The sequence below is a fragment of the Plecotus auritus genome (assembly GCF_963455305.1).
Source record: "Plecotus auritus genome assembly, chromosome: 9".
Taxonomy (NCBI): domain Eukaryota; kingdom Metazoa; phylum Chordata; class Mammalia; order Chiroptera; family Vespertilionidae; genus Plecotus; species Plecotus auritus.
In genome coordinates this window covers 52,416,163-52,430,457 of record NC_137783.1, presented here as the reverse complement: position 1 = coordinate 52,430,457, position 14,295 = coordinate 52,416,163, and the positions used below count along the sequence as shown (strand labels likewise).

Below are 14,295 nucleotides of genomic sequence, written 5' to 3'. Positions count from 1 at the left end.
CGATCCAGCTCTACTGGCCCCGTCTCTGTGAAGGCTGTAGTGTTATCACTAATGAAACACAAGGCAGCGAGGAGCCAAAGCTCCCACCCGCTTTAATTTAGGGGAACCATTAACAATGCTCTCCATCATCACAATTACTGGGGCTTCTTTCCTCCCTGCGGTGAAGCTGAGAGGAACTAGTGCAGCTAACTGCATACTGGAGGGTCTTAAATTTTTTTCAATAGAAAGGAGGAAAGGAAAAGATCCTTGCATTTTGGCAACCTGGAACTGATGGAGCAGGATTTATAAGTCCTTCAATCTCCCTTTCACTTACTGTTTCTTTTAAAAAATAAATTTCTGGGGGCAAGAAGAAGGGTTAATTACAAACTGAGCTTTTAGGTAGGTGTGCAAACTGTTAAAAATGAAAATGGTGAAGGTAGTGTGATATGACCAAGGGAATAAGACCCCGTCTTTGTTAGCTGACCACGAATGACCACATTAGAGTCAGATGTCACCAGGCTGGGGTTGGGAGAATAACACCTAGTCCAATGGGCTCCCTGTGTGCAGGCCTGGTGACGAGCATGTAGGTCTTGTGCTGCTGCTTTTTCACTTCTACAGATGAGGAAACTGAGGCACAGAGAGGTTATGGAACTGCTCCAAAGTCACCCAGCTAGAAGACGGCAGAGCTGAAACTCGACGCCTGGCAGCCTGGCTCCTGGGCCTATGCCCCAACCTGCTGCAGAGGGGAGCACCAGCACCCTGCCCAGGTTCAAAGGGAGCACCAGCATACTGCCCAGGTTCAAAGGGAGCACCAGCATACTACCCAGGTTCAGGGGAGCACCAGCACCCTGCCCAGGTTCAAAGGGAGCACCAGCATACTGCCCAGGTTCAGGGGAGCACCAGCACACTGTCCAGGTTCAGGGGAGCACCAGCATTCTGCCCAGGTTCAGGGGAGCACCAGCATACTGCCCAGGTTCAGGGGATCACCAGCATAGTGCCCAGGTTCAGGGGATCACCAGCATACTGCCCAGGTTCAAGGGGAGCACCAGCGTCCTGCCCAGGTTCAAGGGGAGCACCAGCGTCCTGCCCAGGTTCAGGGGGGCTCCAATGCCCTGCCCAGGTTCAAGGGGAGCACCAATGCCCTGCCCAGGTTCAAGGGGAGCACCAATGCCCTGCCCAGGTTTAAGGGGAGCACCAGCACCTTGCCCAGGAACCTCTCCTCTGGGGTCGCACACCCCTCACCGGAAGAGGTGGCACCCTTCAGCCTCAGAGTCTTTCCCAGCAACTTCGGGCTTTGATTGTAATCAAATTAAGAGTGTAAACAAGATTTATTAGGCTTTTAATTACCTTTGCAGCACTGATTTGCATATGGACAATGTGTTAATCACAATTGGCTTTTTTAACCACTCATTACAAATCTGGGAGCAAAAGACAGAAATGCTTGCTGGCGTCAAGTCCCGGTCACAGTGCAGGGGCTGGGCTCTCCAGGCTTCCTTTCTCCTGGACAGGGCTCTGCACCTCCTACAGCTCCGTGGTCAGGACCAACAGGGAGCGAGTCCAAACGCTGCTTCCCAAACCCTAAAGCTCTACGCAAGCCTGTGGGTACTCAAGGTTCTTCCTGGTCGCCTTCACCTCAGGGACGCCTTGGGGCTGCAGTGATCTGACCTTTTTTGACACCTCCTCAGGGTGCTGGCAGCACCATGGGCCTCGCCTGGAGACACTGGCCCCAACCACAGCCTGGTGCGGTGGCACCCACCTCTGCCCTCTGTAGCCTGTAATGGGCATGACTGCATTACCTGAGCTACAGAAACCCAAGTCACAGAATCTCCCCAAAACAGCCTGGGGATCCAAGCTTCCCGATTCCTCACCCTCTCCTGTCTGTTTGTCCTTAGAGCCCTCAAACAGGACCTGAATCTTCAAATAGCCAGTTACCTCCTAGCACCAAATCCCGAACATCCCAGGCCCCCACGCTCACCCGGCCCACCGCTCCTTATGAAAAGGCAAAAGGAGCTTGTTTCCTCCGAGTCACTCGGTACAGGTGTGGAGGAGGAGGGTCAGAACGGGCGCGGACCTTCTCTGTGAAAGTACAGTTCACCATGAACAGCGAGGGTTTGGACTGCGCAGGTCCACTGACAGGGGTTTTTCCACCGACCCGTGCAGTCCAAGCCGCGTTTTGCAGGTTGTCCTCTGAGCAGCCTCCTGACAGTCGGCCTGGCCACCTTCCTCCTCCTGAACCTGGAGGCCAAGCCTGCCTACCACCCAAGCAGCCCCTGGCCCCGCCCTGGGGACACTGCCCACTCACCTGTGCGACAGAGTGGGTTTCATGGAGCTCATGGAATTGAGGGGGGGCTGCATGGGGAGTTTCCCGGGGGGGTCGTTCTGGCGGCTCTTCTGGTGTCGCAGCAGTAGCAGGCGGCCGAGCTCCTCGCACCAGGAGGACAGCAGGGCTGCAAGGACAGAGAGGACGATTAGTGTCACCTCGCCCACCACTGTGACCTGCCCGCCCCACCTCACTCTCCCAGTGTTAGCAACGCTCCCCACTTTTGTGTAACACCAGTAGAGTCACTAGGCCTGCTCAGGAGGCCTCAGTGTTCTCACCTGTAAAGTGGGACTAACACCGCCCGCCCGTCCCCCTCCCCCCTGCCGGCCCCGAAAAGCTTCTGTGGCTGTAGGAGCAGCTCAGAGGGCCAATTTCAATGGCAAAGAAGAGAGTCAAGACAGTGGAGGGGACGGCAGAGATGATGCCAAGGGGAGACCAGGGGGAGCCAAACAGCACTGCCAGCTGCCCCCAGGCATCTCAGTGAAGCCCACCCCCAGACTCTGGACAAGCAGCTGGACGTGGCTTCTCCCCATGGGTGGAGCCCAAACCACAAGGTTGAAACAAAGCCCAGAGCCTTCCTGGAGCCTGTGGACAAGCCCAGGAGTGCCTGCACCATTCTCCCTGCATGGGCTCCCCTGAGCAGGTGTGCGCACAGCTTCGGTCACACCTGAGACTGGCCCTGCGCTGCTGGCACAAGGCTGGAGAAGACAGAGACTCCTAGGCTAGAGGGCTGCCCGGGGGGGGGGGGAGGGGGGCGGGGGGAACTAAGCCAGGGTCTCCCAAGGGCACCAAAGGTAGGAACACATGGGAACCCTCCACATCCAGCCTGAGAGAGGCCCTGAAAACCAAGAGAAAAGCAATTCGAATTAACAGGGTAGAAAAGTACCCGTTTTCTTTCATCCTTCACTGTCCCAGTGTGGCCACCAGGGGCCAAAAGCACCCTCAAGGTCAGCATGTCTGGTCAGTCTTCCCAAAGTGCAAGAGGGAGCGGAGGTCTGGGGAGGGAGTGAGGAGTCAGGAGGGCTCGGCTGTTACCAGCTTGCTGTGTGACCTTAGGGAGCTCGCAGACCCTCTCTGGGCCTCAGCTTGCTTGCAGGGGAGAGGAGTGATGAATCTTGCCCTGATTTCCTCCCAGGGCTAAGGTGAGGAGCAGATGGGGGAACTGCTGAGACTGTGCAGAAGCCAACGGGGTGGGGGGGGGGGAGGGGGGCCACACCCCGGCCATGCCCCACTCCTGCCATGAGCACTTCCCCAGACTGATCTGATAGCTCTGGAAATAGTCAACCAGGCCAGGTGGCCAGGGACCTTTTGAACCCAGGACTGCTTCAGCCACTTGGCTGGACACAGAGTTCACTCTCTCATTTCCAGGGTCTCCCATCCGAACGCTGTGCAACATGCTTCTGTGGCATTTCCTCAAATCCGCCCCACACGATCCAGGATGTCAACTATTATCCCCATTCTACAGATGAGACAACTGAGGCTCAGGCAGGCGAAGTCACTCGCTCACAGTAACCAGCAAGGGCCAGACACACAGTTGGTGCCCCTGCCCCAGTGATAGAGTCTAACATGAGACCAGAATGTGGGGAGGAGATGAAACCCTTCAGAAGGCAAACACCAAGCAGTATGGCCTCCAGCCCCTTGCCTCGACTGAGTCCACCCTTTTCCCATGTTCGGCCAGAACTGGGGAAAGACACCCAGAGTGAATGGGCAGCTGCCGCTTCAAACCGCTCAGAACCTGAAAAGGGTCCGCCATCAGCAGGGCTGGGAACCATCTGAGACTCTGCCAGGCTCTGGCCCTGCCTGTGGCCCAGGCAAGCTCTATCAGGAGTGGGGAGAAAACGGGGCCCGGCATTTGGGGAGCAGCAGGCTCCTTCCTGCCCCTCACTGAGTGGGCAGGGTCCAGGAGGCGGTTTTAGTACCAGCAGAAGCACTGCACCAATCCCGTCCGGCTGTGAGCTGCCAGGGCGAGAGGTGCCCACGCTCCCATGGGTGGGCTGGGGCCCAAGGTCAAGGGAAGGGCAGTGGTTCTTACAGGGAATGGGGCAGGAAGGTGAGGGGTCCCACCAGGGCTGCTGGGTATATCTTCTCAGCTGTGTGGTGCACAAAGATTCCCGTGAGGGCCACAACCCAGCATGCACCCCCTCCCAGTAGATACCTGTGTCCCTCTCCATGCCGGGTGCCAATGGGCTAGCTATGTCCTAAAAGCTGTGTCCTGCCCCTTCCTGTGGGGCTCATCTTGCCACCACTGCTCAGGGAGGAGAGTGCCGGAGAGAAGACCCCACCCTGGCCTGTGTCTGCTCAGAAACCGAGGCAAAACGCCTCTAGAGTGGGTGCCCAGCACAGGTCTGCCTCAGCTGGGGGGAGGGGGGAACAGCTATTCACAAACAAATGAATTTCTAGATTGCTCCATTCTTCTCCCAGGACCCTAGTTACTGCTTCTTTGTGTGGGGGGCACTGGGCATCTGGAAACTCATTTGCACGCCAAGCACGAGGCGCTGGATCACAGTGATGCAGGGACTGCTCAGCTGCCAGCACAAAGGACGGCACAGATGGTGCGCCGCTGCCCGCCCTGCCCTCCCGCCCCTCCCAGCCCTCGCTCCTCCTGGGGGCTACCGAGCCATGCAGGAGGCATTCAGAGCTTTCCTCCAATGACACAGGCCACCCTCCTGCTTGGTCAAGGACCGCCCTCATCTTCCTATCACTAATGGAGTGTTTTTCCTTAAAGGGGATAAAATGAAGGGAGGCTGGTGGCGTTGTAGGGCTCAGGATGCTGTGACAGATGGGATGTGTGCATTAGGCAGCCAGTGAACAACACAAATGCCAGGGCAGCCACGTTCCTACAACTAAGAGGGACAGGATGGGGAGGGAGGAAGCACCACCCTCACCCCTCGGCCTGAGCACAGAGGCCCCCCCGCGCCCCCCCCCCCCCCCCCCCCCGGCAGACACATGGCAGGGAGACGCATCAGGGCGGGGAGATGCACGGCAGACGGCCCCAGTGCATGCTGTCATCACGGCTTAAGCCAACACAGGCTGTTCTGAGGCAAATGCTAGTGAATGACAACGTGTGGGAATCTGCAGCCAGACAGGGAGTCTGGGCGCTGTCAGAACCAGCAGGCCCGGCAGACAGAGGCAGGTAGAGATTACACACACAGACAGACAGCCCAGTGGGGGGGGAGGTGTCCAGGGCTCTGGGAGGGTGTCAGCATGTGCCCCGGATCTGGCTGTCCTGTGTGTCTCTGCTCCGGGCACTCGCTGGGCGGGGGAGGAGTACTGGGCATGAAGAGTCCCGGGATGGGGAGGGAGGTGGGAAGGCCTGGTGTGGTGTGCACAGAGCACACCAGTCTTAAGAATTTCAATTTCAGGGAGACACTAGCCGTGCAGGCAGGGTCAGGAGTGTCCCTCCTACTGCCCGGGGAGCCACCCTTCCCTCATCCTGTGAGCTCCACCACTGACAACTACGTGACCTCGGGCAACTTACAGAAGCTCTCTGGGCTTCAGTTTTTTGATCTGTTAAATGGGCATAACATGAATGCACATTCCGTAAGATTATTCTGATGTCTGAATGACACTAACACGCATCAGGTGGTTAAAACAGTGTCTGGTGCGTAGGGAGCACACAGTCCTTGAAAATGCTGCGTGAACTCCGGAGAGCAGAGGGCAGATGTGCGTATGCGCTGTTTCCCGCAGGCAGTAAGGTGCCTTGTGAATGAGAGGAAGCCATCCCAAGCCCCTCCAGAAGGTGTCAAAGAAGCCCTGAGGGACACCAGTGCCACAAAACTCAGGAGAGGGGAGGGGAGGGAAGGGGAGCACAGAGGGCAGGCCATAGGGAGCAGGGCTAAGAGCCCAGGCTCTGGAGTCCCACAGACGGGACTTAGAAGTTGTGTCCCACCACTCAAGCTGCTTCACCATGTGGAGCTCCAATTTCTCCATCTGTGAAATGGGTTTAACAGAAGCTGCCCACCTCAGCGAGTGGACCTGAGCCATAATGACTGTTGTCAACCAACCGCAGGGGTACCCGAGAAAGGGAGGGAGGATGGGCAGAGACCACAGAAGCCCCAGAAAACAGCCCCTCAATCCAATAGCCACCACCGCACCACGTAACACCAGGAAAGCTGGGGAGGCACCACCTCCGGAACGGGTCTGCAAGACCTGACCCCAGCTCTGTCTCTGCCACCCACGTGGCACCTTCAGCAACTCATCTAACAGTCCTATGCCTCAGTTTCTCCATCTCTAAAATGGGGTGGTGGTAACTCCACTCCCACGCATAGTTGTAAGGAGGAGCCAAGTTACCAGGGAGAAGTGCAGGAGCAGTGTCAGGGAGAAGCGCAGGAGCAGCGCCAGTGCTACACGCGGGCTGGTGACAATGGCCATTCGTGTTACAGACCTTGGCTGGTAGATGAGTGACCACCAGGACAGACGGGGCCTTGGCATCTCTGTGCACTCTGACCACACGGCAGAGCACAGAGACACATGAACTGGGTAGGCGTGAGCTCTGCAAGTCACAGGTGGTGGGGGCCTCAGTGTGTGCGAGGCCCCGGGCAGATGACTAGGACCCCCTGCAGCACTGTGAATGGGGTGGGCAGGGGCAGGCTCCTTAGGGTCCAGAACAGCCACAACCCAGGCCTGGGTTTTCATTTGGCACCATCTTGAGCCCTGGCCTTTAGCAGCCAAATTCCAGAAGGCCATGTCCATAGGGGAAGCAAGAGTCCCGAGGGGTCAGTGGAAGGGAGAGGGGACTCCAGGGAGGGAGAAGACACGACGGTTCACCTGTGATGCTCCCACTGCCGACACATCTCTCTAGCCTGTCGAGGAAACCCCAAGGGACACCGGGGTCCACTCCAGACCTGCCACGGACATAAGCAGCGACGGGCACCTGCCAGCAACACGTGCCTCACAGCAGATGCTGTGCCATGTGTGGTATGCATCAGAGGGACAGGAAACGGTGGTGTGAGACCAGGGGTGGCGCACCTTCCATTCCTGAGCTCCGGGAGACGTGTCTAGGGGCCCTGCACCAGAGGACGCCACGGCTAAGGCACCATGAGCTCCTCTGGAAGAGAAATGGAAGTGAATGCTGGGCCTGAGAGTCAGCGGGGCGCAGGATGCAGGTCTGAGGGAAGGCACCATGGGAGAGCACCAAGATCTTCCTGGCCACCCCCCTTGTAGTCCGCAGCCACTACAGTGTCTTTTAAGGACAAGAAACAACAACAACAAAGAGATGAAAGAGTGAGGGCAGGTCTGCAGTGGAGCCTGGGGAGTCTTAACCCTGGCTGGTCCCCGGTGTGCCCCCCTTGGGGACAGTGACCAGCCTTGCATTTGCCTCTGTATTTGTAGCTTCCAGCAGAGCAGCCGCCCAGGCTGGGCTGACCAGATGGACCAGGGCCAGGGCAACATTTCTCTGAGAGGCAGTGGATGGAAGAGCCTGGATGGAGGAGCCTGCATTCCTGACGTGAGAATTGCCGGGGCTCCAGGTAGGGAAGTGGAGCTGTGTTTTCTAGAGCAGCTCTTAGCCAGTGGACAGGGAGCAGATGGGGGTGGAGGGGAGACAGAGGCTAGGGTCTGAAAGCCAGAGCATCGAAGGGGCAGACAAGCTTGCTGGGTACGTGTGGGAGGCTGTCCCTTCCAGGCTGCACTCAGGCTTGGAAAGGGGCCAGAAACCAGAGGCAGCCATCGTGGCCACAGGGAAAAAGGCAGCTCTTCTCGTGAGGCGAGCAGGGGGAGGTTAGCTAGCCTGGGATGCTCTTTCCCAGTCGGGCCTGGGCATCAGGAAGGGGTGGAGGGGCAGTGGGCCATCCAGGAGGAGGGCAGAGACCTGGACGTGGGGGCCAAACAGGAGGCTTATCAAAGGTGCTGCCGCCTAGGGACGCCTCGGGCAAATGAAGCAAAAGCGTGTTGTATCAAAGAGCATCCCAGCTGCTAACAGGCTGCTGCAGGACAGAGGAACGGTGTGTGTGAACGAGAGAGGGAGGGGCTTCCAAGACCCAGGATGGACAGGACTTGGGTGCCCAGGAGGCAACCTGCCAGGCGTGGCCCTCTCAAGCCATGCCTTGGTGGAGGGGGGAGGACAGTGGGGCAGAGAGAGGTGGAAAGAGGTCCCGGGAGCATGCAACCGGGGTTCACTGCCAATGAAAAACACAAATGCTTCCATACCATCCACTTAACTAAATCCATACAAATGGCAGCAGAGCATGGGGGTCCCATTCCCAGGGGGGAAGTCTGGCCTGGCAGCTGGAGGGCCTCACCGGAGAGTCAGGATGGAAGAACCAGCCATCCACGCTGGGCTCCTCCCTCCACCCCCCCCCCCCCCCCCCCCGCTGCCTCAGGTGCCTATGCCATGGCCACTGGATTCCCAGGAGCACCTCAGCCACCCCAGGCGATGCCCCTCCATTGTCCTCTCCTGCCCCACCCTCAGATCATCATGGCTTGTGTCTCTGCAGTCTGTCCCTTCGGCTTCTTTTCTGTCCCAGTCACCTTCTGCCGCGGTGTCTGTTCTCCCCTGAATTATGACAAGTGTGTCCTATCCTTTCTCAGGGTCTCCAGCCCCGCCTCCCAGCAACCCACACTGGGCAAGACAGCGAGAGGACCTCTCCGATTGCGTCCTCAGAGGCGGTACCGATGGACAGTGGGGCTCAGTGGCTACCTGGGGAAAGATGTGGTGTTCTACAGCGAGAGCAGGAGCCCCGAGGGCCACGCTGGGACCCAAGAAGTTCACTTCTGCCACCCCCAGCACCCAGAGCACTGTCTGGCACAGGTTACGCAAACACATGACTATGGGATTGAAATGAATCACAGTTGGATAAACCAATATGCAAAGGACGGGAGAGTGGGACAGGCACTGGGCACGCTGTGCCTGAGGCCCGGACTAGCAGGGTAATACCTGTGACCTGCCGCTGTGACCTTTAAACCTGCCAGCAGCTCCCCATCCTTCCAGGGCAGAGGCCTAGCCCCTGGGGCATTAGCCTGAGAGAAATCCCATCACAGAGGTGTACAGAGGCTGGTGCTTCATCAAACAAAACCTACAACCACGTCAGGTGACCCTTGTTTTTGTGACCCGCAGAGCCATGGGTGAGCCTTGCCAAAATGGGGACTGAAAGGCAAGCAGCTGACAGAAACAAGTTCGTTTAACTTGGGAGGCCGGCTGCAGCCCTGGGTTCCCTCTGCTCAGGGCTGGCCCTAGTCTTCATGTTAATGGTGTCTGCCCACGCGGCCTTCCCACAGCATCCCACCAGGGCTCCCAGGGGATGCTGCTGCTTCTCTTCCTGCCTCCCCAGCCCAGGCCACACCTCCTACCCTCTGATCTTCCTCTTTCATCTCCCAAACACGGAGTCCTGGGACCACTGCCAGGGAAGCGTGGAGGTCAGGATGGTGGGAACTCCTGCCTGTACCTGGGGACCAGGGTTCCAGACTCTGGACCCATGCAGAGGAGAGGTGAGGCCCTGGAGGGAGGGTGAAGGGGAGGACATGGGGTTGGAGATGACAAAGGCCTAGGAGAGTCTGTCTCAGCTGTAAAGTGAGGAGGCAACAGGAGGACCCTCTGCTTTCAGGCCTGGTGCGAGGAGCCCCAAAATGAAGGGAAGGCCCGAGTTTTAAACCACATGTGAGAAGTGGCTAGTTTCGTGCCGAAGAGTCTCAACTGGAAACCTGGGAGCTATAAAGTGCTGACTACCTGCTGCCTCCAGAAGGCAGAGTGGCCAAGCACTGTGCCTGAGACCCGGACTATCCGGGTAATTTGAACCCAGGCTGCTCAAATCCCAGCTCAACCACTTAGCAGCTGTGTGACCTTGGGTAAATTACTTAACCTTCCCGTACTTTGGTTTTCCCTTTTGTAAAATGGGGATAATAAACATTACCAGCTCCTAAATTGTCATGAGGATTAAACAAGCTAATACACATAATATGCTAGTACAATGCCTGACACAGAGGAAGGATTACATAAGAATATGTTGTTCTTTTGTTGTTGATATTGAGCACATACCCCTTTAGGATCAAGATGCTTCTGTCTCCCATCTACTGTGCTGTTGCCCATATAAAACCCAATTCCCTTCACCCATCTCCAAGAGGATCGCAGTGCTCTCATGCCTTGGGCCCAGCCTGCACCAGCTCCTGCATACTGGGCGGGCAGTGCTGCTGCCAGCACCCACCATGCCCAGGGTTCTCCCCGCCAGACACTCTGCACAGAGTGGAGCCCGGGGCCTGGGAGCTGGGCTCTGGAAGTGGCTCCCCCGCCATGCAGTGCAGGCGGCCAGTCCGGGCCAGTCCTCCTGGGAGCCCTGGGTGTGGCGCTGGGCTGAACCTTGCAGCAGTCCTTCCCGTGCTGGGCCAAGAGAGTGGCACCAACAGGGGCAGGTCTCTGCGAGGCCTGGCCGTTCCTCAGCCTGCATCCCCCATGTGTCCAGCAGAAGGTGGGACTGGGAGCGGAGCCAAGGGCAGATTCTGCTCCCACCCCCATGCTTCCAGTAGGAATGGGTGACCTGAGCCTCCCCCACCTCTGGCCACAGCTCTCCACGTAACTGCTACTTAGCTGTCCTCTGTAGGCCCACTTCCGCTGGGCGCCCCCAGAAATGGAAAAAGAGCCCCTCCCTGCCATTTCTCTCCGGTCATCTCCTCCTAGGAGAAGACAGCACAGGATGCACAGACCAGAGGGGCGGGCGCTGGGGCAGTGGCTGCTGGGCCTCAGGAAGCCAGGTGTCTGTCCCATCATGACCACTAACCCAGCGGGGCAGCCGGGGCCATGTGGGCATGTCTGTGAAATGGAGTGGCACTCCCCACTGTGGAGAGTGAAGACCTAATGGGGTCAGGGGGACGCACAGACAGCCCTTTAGTTTTCCCTACAGCCTGGTGCCTTCTGCTTCATTGAAGCCCATAACACGCAGTGAGGGGCAGGCCGAGGACTCTTCCTGTCTGTTTTATGAAGCAGAAATGGCAGCCCAAGAGGGAGTGGATCACCCATAATCACACTGCAGGACAGAGGTTCTGCTGCCAGCCCAGGGCAGGTTCCCTTTCACCCCACAAATCTGTGATGTCACGTATCTGGAAGCAGGCACAACCCAAGACAACAGTTCTGTACTGCCGCCCACCTTCCCACGATTAGGCATTGTCCCAGCTTCTTGTCCCAGTTTGCTACCAACTTCCTGTGGGGCCTTGGGCAACTTTCTCTCTCTGGACCATATGTGAAAGACTAGGTGCTGGGCTCTCTGAAGTTAGATGGCCCGGGACTCAGCCCTGGCCTCATAATGGGGCCACATCTCTCAGAGCTGAGGTCAGCCTCGACCCCTTCTCAATCCTACAGGTGCTGTCAGGTGAGCTGCCCATCCTCACACCTGGAAAGGACACTCCCCCAACCAGGTGTGGGTTGTAGATGGGAGGGGCTCCAGAGAGCTCACCGTGCCCAGGTGCTCGGTTTACTGTGGCCGAGGGCCCAGAGTGGGGAGTATCTGCTGAGGCCTGATGGCTGGTGTGTGCAGGACCCAGGGGTGACGGGAGCTGGGAGGGGAGGACGCTGAGGGAGAAGGATTCCCCCTGGTTAGAGGAGATGTCTTTTCTGGAAGGTTGTAGGTTGGACTTGGGGGACCCGGACAGCTGACCCTTGGGACATAAAACCAGAGAGGTTTTCCTTGGGGAAATCCTGCTCTCCTGCAAAACGGCCATATCACAGCACCCAGCAGCATGCTGTCCTGAGTTTCAGCTACTTCTGGTTTTTCTAGATCATTCCCACACTCTGCTGCCTGCTCTGCCATCTCCCATCACTGTGTGGGCAAGAAGGTCAAAACAACCCTGCCCCTCTCCTGCCTGGTTGCCTGGCTGCCCCGCACGCAGGGAGACAACCAGGTGATGGTGTGGCCGGCCCAGGATGCATCTGGAGGCTCATGGCCCGGCCCCTCTCCACCTCCCCCCCCCACCCCCCCCACACTGGGCCCTACCTGCTTCCCAGTGGTTGGCAGGTCTTGCCATCTCAGGTCCTGAGGTCCAGCCCAGCCCGAGGGACTCGGCCATTCCCTCCCTCCAGGAACACTCGTCCGTTCCCACCCCCTCTCCCCAACGGATGCCCGGGTTGGCAGGAGCTGGGAGTCTCAAGGCGTGTGAACTCACCCTGAGAACTGAACTCTGGGGACCTCAGAGCTGGCAGGGCTGATTCCCAAACCGGTTTGGCTGTCCATCCCTCACCCAGGGGAGGCTGGGCCTGCTGAGCAGGCGACTCAGACTCAGAGAAGTCAGCCAGGCTGAGCCTGTCCGGGCTGAGGCTTTAGGAAAATCCCAGCCTGGAAAACTCCCTGCCTACCTCCCACCACCATCTGAACCTTCCTGTATAATGTAGATCCAACGAAAAAACACCCCAAAGAAGCTCAAGGTGAGCAGTTTCGTCAGAAAGAGAATGCTACCTCCCTCCTGTAGGTGCGCCTCCGTCCTCCAGCCTGAGGGAGGGGCTCGGGCAGGGGCGTCGGTCAGCGGGAGACCAGCTGGCAGGAAGCTGCCACTGAGCACTGTGTCCCCTAGTGGGGGCTGGGTCACACACCCCTGGCCCCTGGACTCTCATAAGCCACCAGGGGGTGGGGGTATCACAGGCCCCATTTTAGATATGAAGGGTGACACAGAGAAGAGGGTAACCTGGCTCAGCAGGCCAGGAGCAAGGCAGGTTTGCCTCCTCTTAGCCTGAGACATTTGCAGGCAGCAGGGCAAGGGTGGGATCTAGACCACCTCCGCTGAGAACTATACAGCATTAGTAGCAAAGCAAGTGTGGAGAGGGGCTGGGGCCCTGATCCACCCCACAAGAGACTGAGGCCAGGAGACCTCTGTGTGCCTACCCCCCATATACTGAGAGGACATGGGTTCCAACAGGACAAGTCCCTTTGGCTACCCCAGGACTGATCAGACTACCCATAGGGGGCGGGGGTGGTGGTGCTGAGAGTCTTGCCACTTCCAACTCATTCCGCGACAGCACCTGAGCAGAATGGAGGAGGCCAGAGGCCCAGCGCAGCAAGGATGCTCTCCCCATATACCAAGACATGCTCCCAGTGTGTTCGCAAGACAAGACCCGAGCCACACCTGCCCGGCCTCTGCAGCCTGGAGCCATGCCCCTCATTCCAGCAGGCGCCACCTGAAGAACCTACTTTCTATTCTGTATGCGTAGTTTCTCCCGGGGGCTAAACACCACTGCCCATACTTGCTCCCAGGGAGCCAGGGGGCTAAGGAGGGGTTGCGGGAATCTGCTTCTTCCCCGGATAATTGACTCTTCTACAGCTTCCCAGCTGGGTGCTTGCAGTTTGGCGGTGTCCTGCCCCCAGCATAAGGAGAGATCGGGGTGAGGCCAGTTCCTTCCCAAGGTCACCGAGACCCAGAGTCTAAAACACCACGGCATTCATGTGTGCTGGGAGGCCTTGCTGTGCACTCCCTCCATCCTCTCTGGCCCACGTGTCCAACCCCACGACTGTCAAATGGCAGTTGCCTTCCCCCCTGGCCTGCGACTGAAGCAGCACAGAGGCCATCCTGGGTCCCGGACCTGAGACTACCCAGGCACCTTTGTTTCTATAGAGGAGCCGCCTGAAAAACCTCTGAGCCCTGAACAGTGACTGAGGGTGTGTGCTGAAGTGACAGGGCGGGAGAGCGGGTGGGGCGGGCATCACTTTGTCAGGTGACCCTTGACTACCGAGAGTTGGGTTCAGGTCACTGCTCTTTGAGAAAGCTGATTCAGAAAAACCTGCTGCAGGGACCCCTAGCTCTCCTGCCTCCCACCATTTGCCCCTATACTACTCCTCCTTCCCCTGGCTGAGCGACCTGGTTCTCTCAAGAGTCTCAGGTTCCTGGTGCAAGCAAGAGACACTGTGAGTGCTCCTCCTCCCCACTGCAGGCCTGTGAGCTGAGGCCCGAGCCAGCCAGCTGCCTCAGAGGCAGAGGGACCCTCCAGCTGCAGTCACTCTGCACATCAGGCAGGTGTTTCAGCTCAGGGACACGTGACCCAGCCCCATGGGTGTTCAGTGGCAGATTCAGATGCTCCTTCTTGA

The 14,295-nt window shown here is 58.2% G+C and overlaps 1 protein-coding gene across 4 annotated transcripts in view; it reads right to left on the bottom strand.

Annotated features, from left to right (window-relative positions):
- ZMIZ1 (zinc finger MIZ-type containing 1) overlaps positions 1-14,295 on the bottom strand; it is a 222,102-nt gene that overhangs the window by 31,225 nt on the left and 176,582 nt on the right. For all 4 annotated transcript variants that reach the window (XM_080642496.1, XM_080642497.1, XM_080642498.1 and 1 more), the window contains one exon: positions 2,282-2,426. In XM_080642496.1, coding sequence (XP_080498622.1) covers positions 2,282-2,426 — 145 coding nt within the window. The remainder of the gene's footprint in view (positions 1-2,281; positions 2,427-14,295) is intronic.